General features: G+C 46.0%; 1 protein-coding gene across 1 annotated transcript; it reads right to left on the reverse strand.

Annotated features, from left to right (window-relative positions):
• Nucleotides 1-14,796: 14,796 nt before the first annotated feature.
• On the reverse strand, nt 14,797-16,266 carry CD14 (CD14 molecule). Its single transcript, XM_059698587.1, has 2 exons — nt 16,084-16,266; nt 14,797-15,995 (listed from the first exon to the last, which is right to left on the reverse strand). The coding sequence occupies exons 1-2, from the start codon at nt 16,084-16,086 to the stop codon at nt 14,910-14,912; spliced, it is 1,089 nt and encodes a 362-aa protein (XP_059554570.1). The 5' UTR covers nt 16,087-16,266; the 3' UTR covers nt 14,797-14,909.
• Between the last annotated feature and the right edge of the window lie 3,096 nt (nt 16,267-19,362).

Here is a 19,362-nt window from a genome sequence, read left to right on the forward strand (position 1 = left end):
TTGGGGCATTTTGATGAAGTCCCAAAAGAACCCCAAAACTTTCAAGTGTATTGTCATTGTTAGTATTATCAAGAACGGTGAAAATTAGACCTCCCTGGATATTTGATCTGTGCACACACTCCTTCCTGTCCCTCACTCCATCAGCCCCAGCCTCCTACCTTCTCTGACCTGTCAACAGCTGCATAACTGGACCCTGGCCAACCATCCTGTGAGGGCTCTACAGGGGCCTCAGGGAGGGACATCTAGTTCAGCTATGGTGGGGAAAGGAAGGTTCTTGAAGGTGCCCTAGAGGAGGCAACACCCCAGCCTCCTGTATCGGTGGCTCCTCTGGGACTCACCTGCGGCACAAGCAGGGGTGCCTCTGTTTCCCGACCTCGAAGCAGCAGGGCCACATTGTATCCTCGACCAACAGAGCCCAGTGTGCGCTGGACTCGTGCTAGCAGCTCCTCCTCTGCCTCCCGCAGGGGGACACAGGCACAGCCTGGCCTGAGCAAAGGGCTCTGGAAGCACTCAGCATCCTGGGCTCCAGGGGCCTGAGGGCTCCCACCCTGCTCCCATCGCCCTACCAGACCCCCCCCCTACCTGGGCTGCATCAGAGCCCAGGACTCTGTCAAAGGTGATGCATTGTTCCTGTGGGCAGAGCTGGGGTCAGCAACGTTCCTCCCTTCTTCCCCTGCCCCACCCATAGTTTATCCCCTCCCCACCGGTGTCTTCAGAGTCCCGGGCTGAAGCAGGCGGACGCTGTTGGGCCCCTCCAGAGGGAGTAAGAGGTGACAGGTCTCTTCAGGGCCTAAGAAAGGTGGACTTCATATCAGCTCTCATGAGGGAAACTGAGCTCCCCGGACTCCTGAGTCCTGCCCTCAACCTTTGCCTCAGTTTCCTATCCTGAGATGGTCTAGCCCTCTCCCTCTCCCAAGAGGCTCTCCCAAGCTGCACTACCTCTAATAATGAGTGTGTGGCTTCTTACCACACTCTCTCCCCCTCTCCACTTCCACCACCGCGGTGAGCATGGCCTGTGGGTTGTCGGTGACGGCTGCAGGGGCTGAACTGCCTTGGCCCCAACCAGCCCCTGAGCTCCATACTCCATGGCTTCCACGCCTCTCAGATTCCCCTCAATAAAGCATCTCTGATCTGAGGATCTCTGGGCGAGGCCTCTAAGTAATAACCTATCAAAGGATGTGACAGTTCCCTCTTTTCTGAGTTAGAACATTGCATGGGATTCTTCTTTTTTCCTCTTACAAAAAAATGTTCAACATATCTGTGTAGAGAATAATATAATGACCCTCCAAGCCCCCAGCTTCAGCAGTTATCAACTAATGACCAGTTTTATTCCTTCCCTCTCTTTCCCTCGCCACCCCCAAAATTCTCTATTAAACCATTACACCCCCAAAGGATTCTTTATATATATATATATGTATATGTAGTTTATTGATTTTTTACAGAGAGGAAGGGAGAGGGATAGAGAGTCAGAAACATCGATGAGAGAGTAACATCAATCAGCCGCCTCCTGCACACTCCCTACTAGGGATGTGCCCACAACCAAGGTACATGCCCTCGACCAAAATTGAACCCGGGACCCTTGAGTCGGCAGGCCGACGCTCTATCCACTGAGCCAAACCGGCCAGGGCTCCTAAATGATTCTTTTGAAGCAAATCCCAGACATCTTATTATTTCATCCATAGCTATTTCAGTATATATTTATAAAAGGTCATCACCCCTTTAAAAACTAACAACTTTATTTCAGTATATATTTATAAAAGGTCATCACCCCTTTAAAAACTAACAGCTTTATTGAGATGTAATTCATATACCATACAATTCACCCATTTCAAGTATTCATTTCAACAGTTTTTAGTATGTTTGCAGGTATATGTAATTATCACCACTGTTAATTTTAGAACATTTCCATCACTTTATAAAGAAATTTGGTTCCCTTTCCTATCACCTGCTTAACCGCCCCTCCACCCCACCCCTAGTCATTAATCTTCTGTCTCTATAGATTTGCCTATTCTGAACATTTCATATAAATGGAATCATACAATATGTGATCTTTCTGTGACTGACTTCTTTCACTCGGCATAGGTTTTCAGGGTTCCTCCACGTTATAGCATGTGTCTGCTTCTTCCCTTTCTGTGGCTGATTAATGTTCCATGCAGGGATTGAATGACTTCTGTCACCAATTACCCAGAGTTTGACTCCACTGCACAGCTAAGAGCTGTGTAGATGTAATGTAAAAAATAAGAGTATTATCAGTCTATCATTAAATTTTATGATCAAAATGTCTCTCACAGCAAGGCCAGCCGTGTTTGCAGCCTTCGTTCAGTCTTGTCAGGCTCCAAAATCAAGAGTGGTTTCAGCAACAAAAGACTTCAGCCTTTCAGGCATCTGGCGTAACCGAGCTAAGGAACAATATCATCTTTTGTTCTGAGCCTCTTTCAAAGGGTTAGTGCAATATTGGATTTCCCTCATTGCATAACCCACTTATTTAGTCATTTACACTCAGCTACTACTATTTCTCATTTTTTCCATTTTTACCCAAACGTTTCCACCTTTGGAAGAAATGTAAGGTTTGGCTATAGTGCTGGTCCAGATTGCTGGCAACAATACTAGTCTAGTAAGTGCCTCTCCCTCAGCACGCTCCCTCTCATAAAGAGTAGGGTTACAGCCCTAGCCAGTTTGGCTCAGTGGATAGAGCCTGGGCCTGCGGACCAAAGGGTCCCTGATTCAATTCAATTCTGGTCAAGGGCAGATACCTTGGCTGCAGTCTCCTCCCCAGTCAGACCCTGGTCGGGGCTTGTGCAGGAGGCAACCAATCGATGTGTTTCTCTCACACACCGTGAGATGTTCCTCTCTGTCTTTTCCTCTCTCTTCCACTCTCCCTAAAAATCAGTGGAAAAATATCCTCGGGTGAGGATTAACAACAACAACAACAAAAAAAGTAGGGTTACAGAGATACAGAACTAACGGGCTATCTAGACCACTATCTAGGCAACACAGCAACATACACTGTCAACTCCAATTTTGTCAGATGGGTTGAAAGCACAGTCTATCTTATCATGCTCTTAGGAATTCTGGCATAAAGGCTTAAAGGTATGGCCACAGTTTCTTGCTTAGGGGTCATCCTGCTTCTGATACCTGCAGATGCATTCCTGGTCCTGGGACTCAAGTGGGAAAAAAGAAAGTTGAGATGATAAGGGGAAGAATATTATAGTCATGTCAGCATCCTCCCTCACCCTCTATTCCCCAGATCCCCCCAAAAAGTGGATACATCTATCCAGTGGGGACTCTCATGTTGAGTGTGAGCATCCCCTCAGGAAAGCATGTATGTAAGCCCTTCCTGACTTCATCGCCTCTCCTCCCCCACATCTTAAACAACAAATGTTTCAATTGCTCATTCCAATTCTCTATTAAACCATTACTCTGAGGATGACATACAACATAATATGTCCATTTGCTGTGCTATCTCTCGGCTCACTGCTGGACACTATGAGCTATAAAGCGAGGTTCTTGGTCTAAAGAAGGGTAACTTGATGTTCCCAACTGATACAGTAATTTTTGCTCCAGTCGTCTAAACATTTGCAACTACAACTAGGTATGAAAATCCCAGTTCCTGTCAGGATCCACTTATAGCCCCCAGGGCTACTGGCTTTGGGTCAATGTAATCCATTTGCCAATTATGTGTATGGCCTTCCCCTAGGGAATCTACCCCAAAGCCACTTTACTTTTTTTTAAATATATTTTTTATTGATTTCAGAGGGGAAGGGAGAGGTAGAGAGATAGAAACATAAATGATGAGAGTCATTGATCAGCTGCCTCCTACACACCTACTACTGGGGACTGAGCCCACAACCCGGGCATGTGCCCTGACTGAGAATCGAATCATGACCTCCTGGTTCATAGGTCAATGTCGATGCTCAACCACTGCGCCACTTTAGTCTCTCTCTCTCTCTCTCTCTCTCTCTCTCTCGTTGGCAGACAGAACAGTTCTTGTTGGCATTTTGTGCTTTGTTCAGCCCATCTCTGCATTACTGCAGCAGCCCCATGTCCACCCATTTCATGGACCCAGGTGACCACCTCAAGGGAGATACTAGGAAATCCACTCACTGGTTCCAACCACCTTCCAATCCTGGAAGACTGTTCTTCTGTTAGACATTGACATGTTTTACTTTAATGCATCCTTCAAATTTCCATAGGGGTTTCCATAGAGTTATGCTCCATATGGGCATCCCCTTAGTAGGCCAGTTTTCCATTGCCCTTCTACCTAACCATATGAGCAGGCCATTTCTTACTGACTTATGACACTATTTTTCATGAGTCAGAAAAAAACAAACAAACAAACAAAGGGACAAACAGCCTGCATTTCAGCCTATTGAGCTGATTTTTTACCTTCTTCAACCCGAGTGCTGGCCTTACAAACATACGTTCGCTTTGAAACTGCTATTATAAACCAAGCAGCTCTTTGCTGGTCAATAGAGAGCAGCTCATAGGAGACTGTCCAGGTGGTGATAGAATCTGGTAGCTCCTCAGGTGGTTCCAAAGTCAGTCCTAGGAGAAAAGGTATACCTGCTGAGGAACCTGATATTCCTTTGCATTCTCCCAATAGCATGTTCCTACACAAACAATTTGCATCTTATTATGGAACTCTTCTGGGCACTGTCCTAATGGCCACTGTTCTACCCATTAGAAAAGGTCATGGTGTGAGGATATCATGGGTATTTCATGTTTAAGATTATTTTCTGTTTTAGGTATAGGAACAGTTTCAGTTAATGTGATTGCAAGCTAGTAATATTCCCTCAAATGGAAATTCTTTGGTCCAATGTCCCAGCAATCATCAGTGAGAGGCATTCACGGGCTTTTGCTTTAAGTTCCAGTGTATACTCCACATGGGGCTATTGTATAGAGAATTTGTCCCTACTGGCACTCTAGCTTCCATTTCATACTGTTGGAAATTAACAACCTGTGTGGGCTCAGGCTGCTGTTCTGTACCATGGATTACCTGTGGACACCCAGGAATCAAGTTTCCTTATTCCCCACCCTTTATCCCTTCTCTTCCCAAACCAAGTATTTCAGTGAGTCAGAGTTGTTCTAGCAAATTCCACTTCTCCTCACAACAACTATGTAGAGTTGCACTAAACCTCACAGGTTAAGGGCACAGCTCTCCGCAAGACTGCTCTTATGTCAAGCACCAGCTGCATGCTTGAGGGGCCCCAGGCCCCTCTGAGTAGGGAGGTTTTCACTACTCCCTCCGGATCAATAATTCACTAGAACAACTCACAGAACTCAGGATTGTCCCTATACCTACAATTTTATTATAGTAAAGTAAAACATTTATTTGTAGATATAAATCTGAAGAAGCCAAAGGCAGAGACTCATAGGCTATCAGGAACCACCATGAATAACTGACTAAATTCTTTATTATATAGAAATGGACATACAACATTTTATTTATTCATCTATTGGTGAACATTTGGGTTGACTCCAGCTAGAGGCCCGGTGCATGAAATTCATGCATGGGTAGGATCCCTAGGCCTGACTGGCTATCAGGGCCGATAGGAGCCTTCCGGCTGCCAGGCGGGACCTCCCTTCATTCCGCCTCGCCCCCTGGTAGTCAGTACATGTCATAGCAAGTGATTGAACTTCTGGTCTCCTGGTCGAACTCCTGAGGGGAGAATTTGCAAATTAGGCTTTTATATATATAGATTTTGCTATGAGCTTTGCATACAATTTTTTTGTGTGGACATATGTTTTCATACCCAGGAGTGAAACTGCTAAATCATTTGGTAATTCTATATTTAACTTTTTCTTTTCTTTTTTTAAAATTGATTTTAGAGAGAGAAGAAGGGAGAGGGAGAGAGAAGAAGGGAGAGGGAGAGAGAGAGAGAAGCATCGATGTGAGAGAGACACATTGATTGGTTGCCTCCAGCAGGTGCCCCTACAGGAACCAGACAGAATCTGCAACCCAGGTAAAGTGCCCTTGACAGAGAATTGAACCCACAACCCCTCGGTGTGTGGACTGAGGCTCTAACCACTGAACACACTGGCCAGGGCTGGATTTTTTTTTATTGAGATGAAATTCACAATACATACAAGTAACCATTTTAAAGTGTATATAGTTCAGTGACATTTAGTGTATTCACAATGTTGTGCAACCATCACTTCTCTCTAGTTTCAAAACTTTTCCATCACTCTCCAAAAATGAGTCATATTCATGAAGTAATCACTTCCCATTTCCCTGTCTTCCTTTTCCAGGTATCAGCTTTCTGTCGCTATAGATCTGCCTATTCTGGGTATGCTATCTGAAAGAAATTGTACAATATGTGACGTTTAGCACCCGGCTTCTTTCACTTAGCACTAATTTTTGAGGTCTGTGAAAGTTATGGCATAAATCAGCATATGCCCCTTTTGGCTGAATAATATCCCGTTGTGTGTATATACCACAATTTGTTTATCCATCATCCATTGATGGACATTGGGTTTCTTCCACCTTTTAGTTATTATGAATAATGTTGTTACAAATGTAAGTTTCTGTGTGAACTTACGTTTCTCTCTCTTTTTTTATTGTTAAGAGAGAGAAAGAAAGGAAGGGAGAGAGAGATAACTGTGGATGAGAAACATCAATGGTTGCCTCCCAGATGCACCCCGACCAGGGATCGGACCCCAGCCTAGGTATGTGCTCTGACCTGGAACCAAACCCGCAACCTTTTGGTGTAGGGGGTGAGGCTTCAACCAACTGAGCCACCTGGCCAGGGCTATTTTTATTTTTCTTATTTTCATTTTTCTATGTCAGGGGTGGGGAATGTCTGGCTCTTTGGGCCATACAAGGCCAGAGAAATCATCTGGCCTTGGTAAGGCATTCGGAGTGAGTTAATTAAATGTTTGACCAAATATAATATAGCAGGCTAATGTTTAAGTTGATAGTTTTGTATGGTCCGTGAATAATGTTATAAATATCCAAATGGCTCTTGGCAGAAAAAAGATTCCCCACCCCTGCTCTATGTGAACATACGTCTTTCATTTCATATTAAGGAATGGAATTGATGGGTCACATAGTAGTTATATATTTAGCTTTCGATGAACCACCAAACTGTTTCCCCAGTGGCTGCACCATTTTGCATTCCCACAAGCCATGTATAAGGGTTCTTATTTTTCCACATCCTTGCCAACAGTTATTGTTATTTTTATTAGAGTCAGACTGTAGGTGTGACGTGGTACCTCCTTGAGTTTTTTTTATTTGTGTTTCCTTAATGGACAATGATTTTGAGCCTCTTTCACATGCTTGTTGTCCATTTGTATAGCTTCTTCATAGAAATATCTACTCAAGTTTTTAATTGTTGTTTGTTTTTTAGCATTTCACAAATGAATAATGATGTTGAGCATGTTTTCATGTGCTTGCCAGGCTTTTGTATATCTTCTTTGGAAAAATGCTCATTCAAGTCTTTTCCCCATTTTTTATTTGGATTATTAGCTTTTTTGTTGCTGAGTTGTAGGAGCTCTACATATAATATGGATACTAGACCTGATCAGGTATATAATTTTCAAACACTTTCTCCCAGTTTTGTAGGTTGTCTTTTCATCATTTTGATAATGTATTTTGATAAACAAGTTTTTAATTTTGATGAAATTCAGTCTATAATTTTTTTTCTTCAGAGGTCATGAAGATTAATTTCTGTGTTTGCTTCTAAGAGCTTTACAGTTTTAGGTCTTATATTTAGTTATTTGGTCCATTTTGAGTTGATTTTTATTATTGTCTGAGGTAAGGGTCCAACTTCATTCATCTGTGTCTGGAATCCAGGTGTCCCAGTGCCATTTGTTAAAAAGATTAGCCTCTGCACACTGAATGTTCTTGACATCCTGGCCTAAATCAGCTGTCCAGCCCTGCTGGTTTGGGTCAGTGAATAGAACGTCAGCCTGCGGACCGGGTTCGATTCCGGTCAAGGGCACATACTGTGGTTGCAGGCTCCTCTCCAGCCGAGGCCCTGGTCAGGCACGTGCAAGAGGCAACCTACTGATGTGTTTCTCGCACATCAATATTTCTCTGTCTTTTCCTCTCTCTTCCACTCCAAAAATCAATGGAAAAATATCCTCGGGTGAGTTTAAGAAACAAACAAACAGCTGCCCATAGAAACATGGGTTTATTTCTGGACTCCACTTCTCTTCTGCTGGTTTCTGTTCTTATTCCAGGACAACACTGTGTGTGTGTGTGTGTGTGTGTGTGTGTGTGTGTGTGTGTGTTGGAGAGAGTACGTTTATTAAATCTGAGGACCATGAAACAAGGAAGGGCCTAGGATAGAAAAGCAACAAGAGAGAGACTAGAAAGGTCTGCTTTGGCTCTCTAGAAACATTATGGGGAAGAAGTGAGCCAAAGTGAGGCTGCTGTCAGCTCACTGAAAAGTCAGAGAAAAGGGGGCTTTGGCGACAGGTTCAGGGGGTTAGCATGGGATGAGCTGCCACTACCCATGGTTCCCCTAGTTGCAAGTCTTGTGAGGACTTTAAAGTTTAGGAGAAAGAAAATTCACTCGAAAAGGAGATTCAAGTGGTGTGCCCCAAGGATGGCATGCCAACACTGTCTTGATTACTGTTGCCTCACAGTAAGTTTTGAAATCCAACTTTGTTCTTCTTTTATAAAATTGTTTTATCTATTCAGCATCTTTGGAAATCCATATGAACTTTAGAATCATTTCAATTTATACAAAAAGTCACCTTAGATTCTTTAAAAAAAAATTTTTTATTGATTTCAGAAAGGAAGAAAGAAGGAGAGAAAGATAGAAACATCAATGATGAGAGAGAATCATCAATCGGCTGCCTTCTGCACGCCCCACACTGGGGATCAAACCTGCAACCCAGGCATGTGCCCTGCCAGGGAATCGAACTATAACCTCTTGGTTCACAGGTTGACACTCAACCACTGAGCCATGCCAGCCGGGCTCAGCTTAGATTCTTATAAAAATTTTATTGAATCTGTGTAGGTCAATTAAGAGAGAATTGACATCTTAACAATATTAAAATCCAAAAACATGGAATGTTATTCCATTTATTTAGATCTTCCTTAATTTCTTTCAACAATATTTTGCAATTTTAGAAGTGTAAGTTTGCTCTTCTTTTGTTATATTTAATCCTAAATAAATTCTTTTTTTATGTTATTGTGAATAGAAATTTAAATGCTCATTTTCAGGATGTTCACTGCAAGTATATACACATATAAACCAACTTTTCATTCCTGGAATAAATCTCAGTTGGCCATGGTATATAATTCTTCTTATATTTGCAGGAGTCGATTTCTAGTATTTTGTTGAGGGTTCCTGCATTCACATTCATGAGAGATATGGGACTGAAATTTTCTTTTCTTGGATGTCTTTATCAAGCAGTCTTTCTTATTACTAGTATACATAACCACAGTATACATAACCACAATTTCATACCTATCATACACTATACCTCACTATAAAAGGAAACTAGGAAAAATTTTAAATATTAAAATATCAAAGTCATTGTTCAACTTTCAACTCAGATCATTCTAAGTGGCTCATAAAGGGCCTCTCGTGAACTAGAGAATGAGGGGGATCTGAGCATTAGAAGAAGTGGCAGAGGGGGTTGTGTTGCAGAAAAGAAGACTCTATGGGAGGGAACAAAAACTCTTGACTCTGGGTACAAGGATTTCTGAGGAAATGAACTGATGTCTAGGCGGTTCCAGATGACAGGATAGGAACAAAAGAGGAAGCTATAAGAAGACTGATTTTGGCTCGGAAAACAAAGTCCTATGATCTCCAATTCTACTCTTGAAGTATAAAATTTGTTAAACCACACCGGATATCCCATCTCATTGTGCCATGTGGAAGTGGATGCCTTGCTCCTCTTAGTTCATCACCACTCCTTGTCTCACTTCCTTCCCATCTAGGGCACAATTTTCAGCCTTGCCCTTAGCAGGACAACTTACTCAATCTTTGGGCCTCCCTAGGGTTGCCCTGTGCACCCACCCCCAATTTTTAATGAACCCTGCCTTTAGGTTGCTGTACATTATCAGATAAAAAAACAACACTACATGCCTTGCAACGGGAACTACGACATGTGCATTATGGCCTCCAACCTCAGCTTAGGCAAATCTTTTTATTTGATTTTAGTGAAGTACATCATTGTTTTCTCAACTCTTGGCAGCAATAAAGCCCTCAGGCTACTCCTCTCATTCATTCAACCAATACTATATAATAAAGAGGTGATATGCAGATTGACCCTCATGCCTTCACATCACAAGATGGCCGCCCCACATTGTCAGAAGATGGCCTGCAGGGGAGGGCAGTTGGGGGCAATCAGGCCTGCAAGAGAGCAGTTAAGTGTCAATCATGCCAGCAGGGGAGCGGTTAGGTGGCAATCAGGCAGGCAGTCAGGCGAGTTGTTAGGAGCCAGCAGTCCCGGATTGTGAGAGGGATGCCCAACTGCTGGTTTAGGCAGTTGAATATCCCCCGAGGGGTCCCAGATTGGAGAGGGTGCAGGCTGGGCTGAGGGACACTCCCCAACCCCATGCACGGGTTTTGTGCACCAGGCTTCTAGTCTTATCTAATAAAAGAGAGATATGTAAATTGACCATCACTTTGCGACACCCACAGCCAATCAGGAGTGAGTATGCAAATTAACCCAACAAAGATGGCAGCAGCCCACCGGGCCTCTGGGCAGCGCACCTCTTCAGGGGCTCTCTGCCATGCTCCACACCTGTCAACCGTCCCTTGCAGCCTCCCTGTGGCCCAGCCCTGGCCTCAGAGGCAACCCTCTGGTGCCTGAGGTCATAGCTCCCGGTGTCTGCCATCTCCCTCTACCCCACCCCTACCCCACTGCTCTGGTAAACAAAACCCTAGTGTTGGAGCAGCCCCACAGGCGCTGACGTGTGTGGGAGCTTGCTCGGTGCACAGTTAGTGCACCCCAGGAGCCCCGGGCCAGCCAAGGGGCGATGGTGGCAGCCATGGCGGCAGCGGCTGGCAGCTCAGCTTTGTTTTGAATAGATGAAAGAGGCCACCTACACAGTAACCCAAATTATCAGGTCTCCCTCCTCCCTATCTCATCAAATAAAGAGGGGAGGGGCGATGGGCATGGAGGTGGGCCAGCGGGCAGGAGGTGGAGGGTGGCGGAGGAAGAGGATGAGGAAGGGGGCCAGTTGCATCCCACTTTCAGAATGGGAAAGTGAAACACACTAGCCACTAGTGCACCCAACCTCTCCAGTCCTTCCCGCCTGCCTCGCTCCCCTGACCTCTTCCCCTCGGTGCCTCCCCGGGAGCGCCAGCGCGGAAGGAAAGCCTATTCTTGCACGAATCTTAGTGCATTGGGCTTCTATTTATTTTATAAAGGTCTATGGAGCACCTACCATGTGCCAGGCACAGAACTGAACAATATGGGCACAACTGTAGCTCTTGTGGAGGTTTCAGCACAGTACTGAACAACAACAAAAAGATTTAAATGAAGAAGATTATTTCCATGTGAGCTCAAAACTATGAAGAAAATGATGAGGTATGAGGGGCTCCTTCATATAAGGTGACATTTGAGTTGACTCCTGAATAATGAGAAGGTGCCTGCTATTTGAAGATCTGTATTTAGAGCTTCAATTTCATAGAAGTTCCACACACTCCTGCTACCACAATTACCCACCAATATCTCTGCCCAGATATCCTGCCTTCTAGCCTGGACTATAAGTTGATTGCTTCTAGGCTTGCACTAAGGCTAACCCCTCCACTGGTGAATTAGGCACCAGACCCTTTTATCTGCTCAAAGGACAGTCCTCCAGCATGACTCTCATCCTTCTCCTGAATCATCAAGTTTTTCTTCTCTACTAGATTATTCCCATCTGCATATAGCCATGCTAGTTCTCTCATCTTAAAAACCAATGATCCCTAGCCCATTTTGCTCAATGGATAGAGCATCGGCCTGTGGACTGAAGGGTCATGAGTTCGATTCCAGTGAAGGGTATGCACCTCTGTTGTAATCTCGACTCCTGGCCCTGGTCGGGGTGTGCAGGAGGCAACCAATCAATGTGTCTCTCTCACATCAGTGTTTCTCTCTCTCTGTCTCTCCCCCTCCCTTTCACTCTCTCTAAAAACCAATGGAAAAATATCCTCAAGTGAGGATTAACAAAAACAATAACAACAAAAGCCAATGAACATACCCCGCCTGATGTGGCTCAGTTGGTTGGGTGTTGTCCCATGCACTGAAAGCTTGCCCTGTTTTGATTTTCAGTCAGGGCACTTGCCCAGGTTGTGGGCTCGATCCCTGGTAGGGGTTGTGCAGGAGTCAGCCAATTGATGTTTCACTCTGACATCAACATCTTTTTTTTTTTCTCTCTCCCTTCCTCTCTCTCTCCCTTCCTCTCTCTAAAAATCAATTAAAAACCAACCAACCAGTGAACATAACATACTCAATAGTGAAAGACTGAAAAGTTGCCCTCTAAAGTCAGAGGACAGAGATGGCTCCATATTTAAGTGTTTCTCAAACTCTCTTTGTTTTAAAGTTCCAAGGAGACCAAGTTTTTGTATTAAAGTTACAATCCATTGCAGATGATACTTTTGTAAAATATGATAGAAATATTTTTATCATATGAATATGATAAAATATGCAGTGTGAAATTTTATAAAGTTTTATAATACTTATTCTTGAGTTTTTTACTTGTCTCGCATAGTGCAGTGATAAACAATTTGCAGGCTGGCCTTGCTTTGGACCATATTTTGAGTAGCATTGCTTTACAAGGCCCTCCATGATCTGGCCCTGCTACTCTCCAATCTCTTACCATTCTCCCCACCACCTCTGCTTACTCGCCTTCAGCCACACTGACCTCCTTATAGTGTTCTTGAACATTTCAAAGACCTCAGAATGTTTGTACTTGCTTCGCCTCCCCCCCCCAATATTCTCAAGCTCTCTCTCCCAATTCACTCGCATATCTGTAAAAAATCCTCTATCAGAGAGAAGCCTTCCCTAACAATCCTATATAACATATCAATCCTCAACATTCTGTCTCCTTTCTCTTCATAGCACTTATCAAAGTCTGATATGTTTATTATCTTCCTCTCACCCTCACCAGCCAACTAGAATCTGAACTCTGTACAAACAAGAACTTCTGCTTTATTCCTACAATATTCACAGGGTTTAACCTAGTGCCTGACACATATAAGCACTTGAATGAGTGCTTCAGCTTCCATCACCATGATCTTCAGCCCTACCTAATCAGTTATAATTCCCAGATTTGGCCATATAATTTCAGGTTTCTGAGCCTTTTAACATGCTGCCCATTTTTGCTTGGGCTGTCCTTCCTGAGAAAATGGCATGCACTTCTCAAGACCCATATTAAATGTCTTGCCTTCTGTACAGCCTTCCAGAGGACCACACCTTCCCTCATAGAGTTGATCCCTCCCACTCATTGAATCACAACTGCCTGTTATGTCTCCCTTACTGGATTGAGAGTTCTCCAAGGGCATGGATGTTTCTGATGTATGTTTGTACACCAGGCTCCCAGCACAGGGGCTCGATAACTGTTTGGTAAAGAGCTATTCAATGTAAGATACTGCTTAGCGTAATTAAGTCTCTGATATTAGAAATGTCCCAACAGGCTGGATGAAGTCCCCTTTAGGATACTCCAGTGGGTTTTCCTGACTGAGGTTGGCAGTTTATTTAGCTGTTCCGAAGATTCTTTGAGTCTGTGGTCGAGTGACCCACGAAACGCTCCCATCAAAGTTAATTTTCATTCTCCATTCCTATCAGTGTGGTTCTGGACACTGGGGCAAGCTGGAGAGCTGTGCTTGCAAGCCTCCTCCCATCCTATGAGGCAGGTATCTAGCCTCCTAGATTTAATGAAGAAGGAACTCTTAGAAAGAACAACAGCACCTCTTGGTTGATGTCCTGGGTCTCAGATTATGTGGATCAGGGGCACATCTTGTTAATTGCCTTGTGATGGATCTAAGAAGCTGTGAAGGTCTAAGATGTTATTCTATTTGCAAATCAAAGAGCCAGCCTGAAACAGTTACCCAACACACACATATGCTAACGCAATCACAAAACCTGTGTTTCTGAGATGGACTGTTTAATGACAGCATCTTGCATCACTTTCCCTTGCCCAAATTCCACATCAGATGTCACAGTGGAAGAGAAATCTTTTTTTTTAAAATATATTTTATTGATTTTTTACAGAGAGGAAGGGAGAGGGGATAGAGAGTTAGAAACATCAATGAGAGAGAAACATCGACCAGCTGCGTCCTGCACACCTCCTACTGGGGATGTGCCCACAACCAAGGTACATGCCCTTGACCGGAATCGAACCTGGGACTTTTCAGTCCGCAGGCCGATGCTCTATCCACTGAGCCAAACCGGTTTGGCAGGAGAGAAATCTTAAAATATAAAACTCAGAGTTTATGTAGAAAAGCTGGCATAGCTGCCCTCCTCTCTCAGAGACACAGAGAGAGAGTGAGTGAGAAAGAGAAAGCAAATGGCCTTGGGTTTTTGTAAGGGACTAGCTGGCTCATGGGAAATGGACAGGGAGGAATGTATCTTCCTAGTTTATTTACTATTCCAACACCCTTTAACACAGGCACCAGTATTCTGCGCAGAAAGCCTGGATTGCACAGAAACTCATTATGTCTTCTACACAGCCCTAGATAGACAACGTTTCCCTGCCTCTCTGCCCCTGAAGCCCTTTACTTAGCTAGGTGTGGTTTCTGGGGAGTTGGGATAAAAAAAAAAAGGTCTCAGTATAATGGATTCCCTATCCAGCACTGTGCCCAACACATAGCCGACACCCAGCAAACACCTGTTCAGTGAATGACAAGGACCGTTGTTTAAGATTTTAATGAATTGGGGGCAGAGAAGTGGTTGGTTGAGAGGTCCCCGGGAGGCTCCTCGGGAACCAGGGCAATCTGAGCCAATCCATTCTTCTTTCCTGAGCCTTAGGCCAAGGACCTGGCCCCTTGAAGCAGCAAGATACTTCCTGACACCCCCAGGGCCTGAGTCAAACGCTCACAGGCTGTGGCCACACCAGAGTTCTTCTGGTCCAGATAGGGATTCCCGGCCAGTAACAGGTCCCTCACCTTGGGCAGCTCATCTGGCTGCGGCTCTCTATTCAGCCTGTTGCATCTGAGATCAAGCACGCTGAGCTCGGTCGGCAGTCCTGCAGGCACCTGCTCCAGGCCAGCGAATGACAGGTTGAGAGAGCTCAGGGCGCTCGGCCAGATGCACCTGGGAGCGTCCGGTGCGGTGGCGCGCAGAGGGTTGTGGCTGAGGTCCAAGCGGTGCGGTTGCACACCTGCCGCCGCCAGCGCCGCGCACACGGCGCCGAGAGTCTGCATCCCGGTGTTGCGGAGCGCTAGCTCCTGGAGGGCCGGGAACTTGTTCGGACAGAGAGCCGCAGTCAGCCCGCGCTCGTCCAGGCCAGGATTGTCAGACAGGTCTAGGGTGGTGAGGGAGGGGAAGGCGCCGAGGTCTGCGCAGGAAAAGGCGAGCGAGGGTGCTTGCGCAATGTTCAGTACTTTGAGGCCGGGCTTGAGCCACAGCTGCAGTTCCGCCAGCCAGGCGCCCCCTGTTGCCCACGACACGTTACGGATACTGAGGGTGGAAAGCGCAGGTCCAGCGACTTCCAGAGGCGGTGGCGGCGTCGGGCCGATTACTTCCAAGTCCTCGAGGGTTAGTTGGTTGAGGCGGGAGGACCCAAGCCCACCGAGGAGGGAGAACAGAAGCAGAGCAGGAACCTGTGCATCACCCACCGTGAGTCGCCGCACGCGCAGAGCCTTGATCACGTCAGCATACTGCTTCGGGTTGATGCCGGCGAACTTGACAAACTCTTTCAGGCTGCGGCCACCGCCACGGATCTCCACCTCCGTGGCACCCACACACTGGAAGGCGCTGGACCATTCGGGCTCCGGATCCGTGAAGTTGCAGACGCAACGGACATCGTCGTCGTCCACCTCGCAGGGCTCTGGCGTGGTCGCCCAGACGTGAAGCAGCAGCAGCAGCAGCAGCCAACAGGGTGCCCGCACCTGGGAAGAGAGCGGAGGTCAGGGCGGCCCTAGCGGCCCCTGGGATTCCTCGGGTAGCCCCTGTTCGGCCCCAAGACCGCACACTCACCATGGTCGATAGGTCCTCAGGGCTCTGGGAAGGGCTCTGGCTTCTTTCCTGTATGGCGGCACTCGCCGGCTTCAGGCTCCACACACCCTTTGGCAGCCTCTGAGGGTTTTTGTAACCCCAGGAACGTCACTGTGTGCCCTCCTCTGTGAACCTTGGTCACTCCCCACCTCCCTTCGCCAGTCCATTCTTTATAACCTTCTCGGAAATTTTGCAACGAAGGATGTTGCTGGGAGGAGGGGCCTAACAGGAAGGATCCCCGCAGGACTTCTAGTGTGCTCTGCCCCAGGCAGTCTTGATGACTCAGGAGCCCCAGGCTTGTCTGGTGGGTTTGGAGAAAGCAAGATCCCCGGTGCTTCCCACCAGGACCCTTTAAAAAAATCATATATATATATATATATATATATATATATATATATATATATATATATATTTCAGAGAGGAAGAGAAAGATTGAAACATCAATGATGAGCCTGACCGGTTTGGCTCAGTGGATAGAGCATCGGCCTGCGGTCTGAAGGGTCCCGGGTTCGATTCCGGTCAAGGGCATGTACCTTGGTTGCGGGCACATCCCCAGTGGGGAGTGTGCAGGAGGCAGCTGATCGATGTTTCTCTCTCATCGATGTTTCTAACTCTCTATCCCTCTCCCTTCCTCTCTGTAAAAAATCAATAAAATATATTTTAAAAAAAGCATCAGTGATGAGACAGGATCATTGATCAACTGCCTCCTGCATGTCTGTGGATCAAGACTGAAACCCGGGGGTGTGCACTGAGGGGGAATCCAGCCCTGATGTCCTGGTTCATAGGTGGATGCTCAACCACTGAGCCTGGCTGGCCCAGCCCACCAGGACTCTTGCCTCCCCTGCCTAAGTTCCACGACTCAATCTGGGTAGTTTCCTTGACTTTTCCCTAGTCTTGGTGGTTACTATTAACCTCCTGTCGTCCAAGTCCAATCCCCTGATTATCATTGGATATTTAACTGGATATTTTGTGGAAGAGATTGCAAACTTCAACTATTGACTCGAAGGGCTGGAAATAAATTCAAGTGAAGGAAATTTATCTGAAGAACAACTCTCCTTCCCCATTTTTATTTCCTGACTTGTTCTTTGTTTAACTTTGTTGATTAAGAAAGTTATAGCTTTTGCCCTGGCTGGTGTGGCCCAGTTGGTTGAGTGTCGTCCCCAGTTTGATTCCCGGTCAGGGCACATACCCAGGTTACCCTGGTGAGGGAGACAACTGGTTGTTTCTTTCTGGGCACTCCCCACATCTCTCTCTCTCTCTCTCTCTCTCTCTCTCTCTCTCTCTCTCTTCCTCTCCCTTCCTTTCCCTCTTAAATCAATAAAAATAATCCTATATAATAAAAGACTAATATGCAAATTGTCCCCTCTGTTGGGAGTTCAACAGGGAGTTTGACTAGGGGGTGGAGCCCACTGGCCAACCGCCTGCAGCCCCTCCCCCTGACCAGCCCCGCCCCTGATCAGCCCCCACCCACCCTGATGGGGGTGGCTGGACCCCACCCATGCATAAATTCGTGCACTGGGCCTCTAGTAATAAATAATACAGTTCTAGGTTTCAAGCTCTGGCTGAGTAGTTCCGTTAAAACATCATCTGGATAAGCCAAGGTTCCTGGAGATAGGGCAATACAAGAATCAACAAATGAAGGCATAAATAAGTGGAACAACAAATCAATGCTTCTCTCTCTCTCTCTAATAAATGTGTTTTTTAATTGAAACTAATAGCTTTCCTAAGTAGAGGTGTTTAATAGAAACACATTAGCCAAGCCACTCGTACTCTTATAGTTTTCATTTCCCCATTCTGAAATTGAGAAACTAGATATTTATAACACAACTAGAGGCCTGGTGCACAAAATTCATGCACACAGGTGGGGGTCCCTTGGCCCGGCCTGCACCCTCTCACAATCTGGCATCCCTTGGGGGATGTCTGTCTTCCTGCCTGATTGCCCATAACCACTCGCCTGCCTGCCTGATCGCCCCTAACTGCTTGCCTGCCTGCCTGATCGCCCCTAACCACTCGCCTGCCTGCCTGACCTCCCCTAACCACCTCTGCCCAGGCCCCCACTGCTGCGGCTTCATCCGGAAGCACCTCCAGAATGATGTCCAGAAGGTCAGTTGGCTGTCCGGTCTAATTAGCATATTATGTTTTTATTATAATAGATTTTCCCACTTTCACCTAGTTCTCCCTTGCCTTCCCCCAACACAATTCCTGTGTCCTAGGAAGGAAGGGCTGGATGAATGTTAAGTGAGGATTAATTAGTAATTCACTTGTTTTGACAAGAAAAAGAAAAAGTATCCCAGAGGGTGGGATAGGGTTTATCCTTTGACAAGAGAAAAATTCTGAAATGTTCTAACTAAAAACTACAGTGACCAGAGAGTGAGAGAAAGAGACAGGAATAGTTAACCAATTAATAGCTATGGACCAAATAACAAAAGACTGCTCACATTCCTGAAAGTGTGCTGGAGTTTTGAATAAACCTCCAGATGCCTATCCGACCAGCAGACCATTGCACCCTGCCTACACATGAACACTTAGGACTGTGGTTTGTAACCAAGCAAAAGTAGTAAATATTTTGCCCTGGCAGGGTGTCTCAGTTAGTTGGGGCGTCTTCCCATACACCAAAAGGTTATGGGCTTTATTCCCAGTCAGGCCATATGCCTAGGTTGTGGGTTTGATTCCTGGTTGAGACGTGTGGGAGAGGCAACCTGATTGGTGTTTCTCTCTCTTTCTTTCATTCTCAAAATCAATCAAAACATATCCTCAGGTGAGGATTTATTTATTTACTAGAGGTCCAGTGCATGAATTTGTGCATGGGTGGGGTCCGGCTGGCCCACCCCAATGGGGGCCCATTGAGCTGGGCTGGCCAGGGGGAGGGGCTGCAGGTGGTTGGCCGGCCAGCCCCACCCTGATTGGGGTGTTGGGGGCCGGGCCGGCCAGGTGGGGGTGGGGCCCCGGATCAGAGTGGTTGGCTGCCGCAGTGTGCATCATAGCCACTGGTTGTTCTGGTCATTCTGGTCATTCCACCATTCCAGTCACTGGGCTTTTATAGATTTAGAAGATTTTTAAAGTATATTTTTATTGATTTCAGAGAGGACGGGAGAGAAAGATAGAAACATCAGTGATGAGAATCACTAATTGTATGCTTCCTGCATGCCCCCTACTGGGAATCAAGCCTGCAACCCAGGCATGTGCCCTTGACCGGAATCAAACCTGGGACCTTTTAGTGCGCAGGCTGATGCTCTATCCACTAGCCAAACCAACTAGGGC

This window comes from Myotis daubentonii, chromosome 5, assembly GCF_963259705.1.
Source record: "Myotis daubentonii chromosome 5, mMyoDau2.1, whole genome shotgun sequence".
In the NCBI taxonomy this organism is placed as follows: domain Eukaryota; kingdom Metazoa; phylum Chordata; class Mammalia; order Chiroptera; family Vespertilionidae; genus Myotis; species Myotis daubentonii.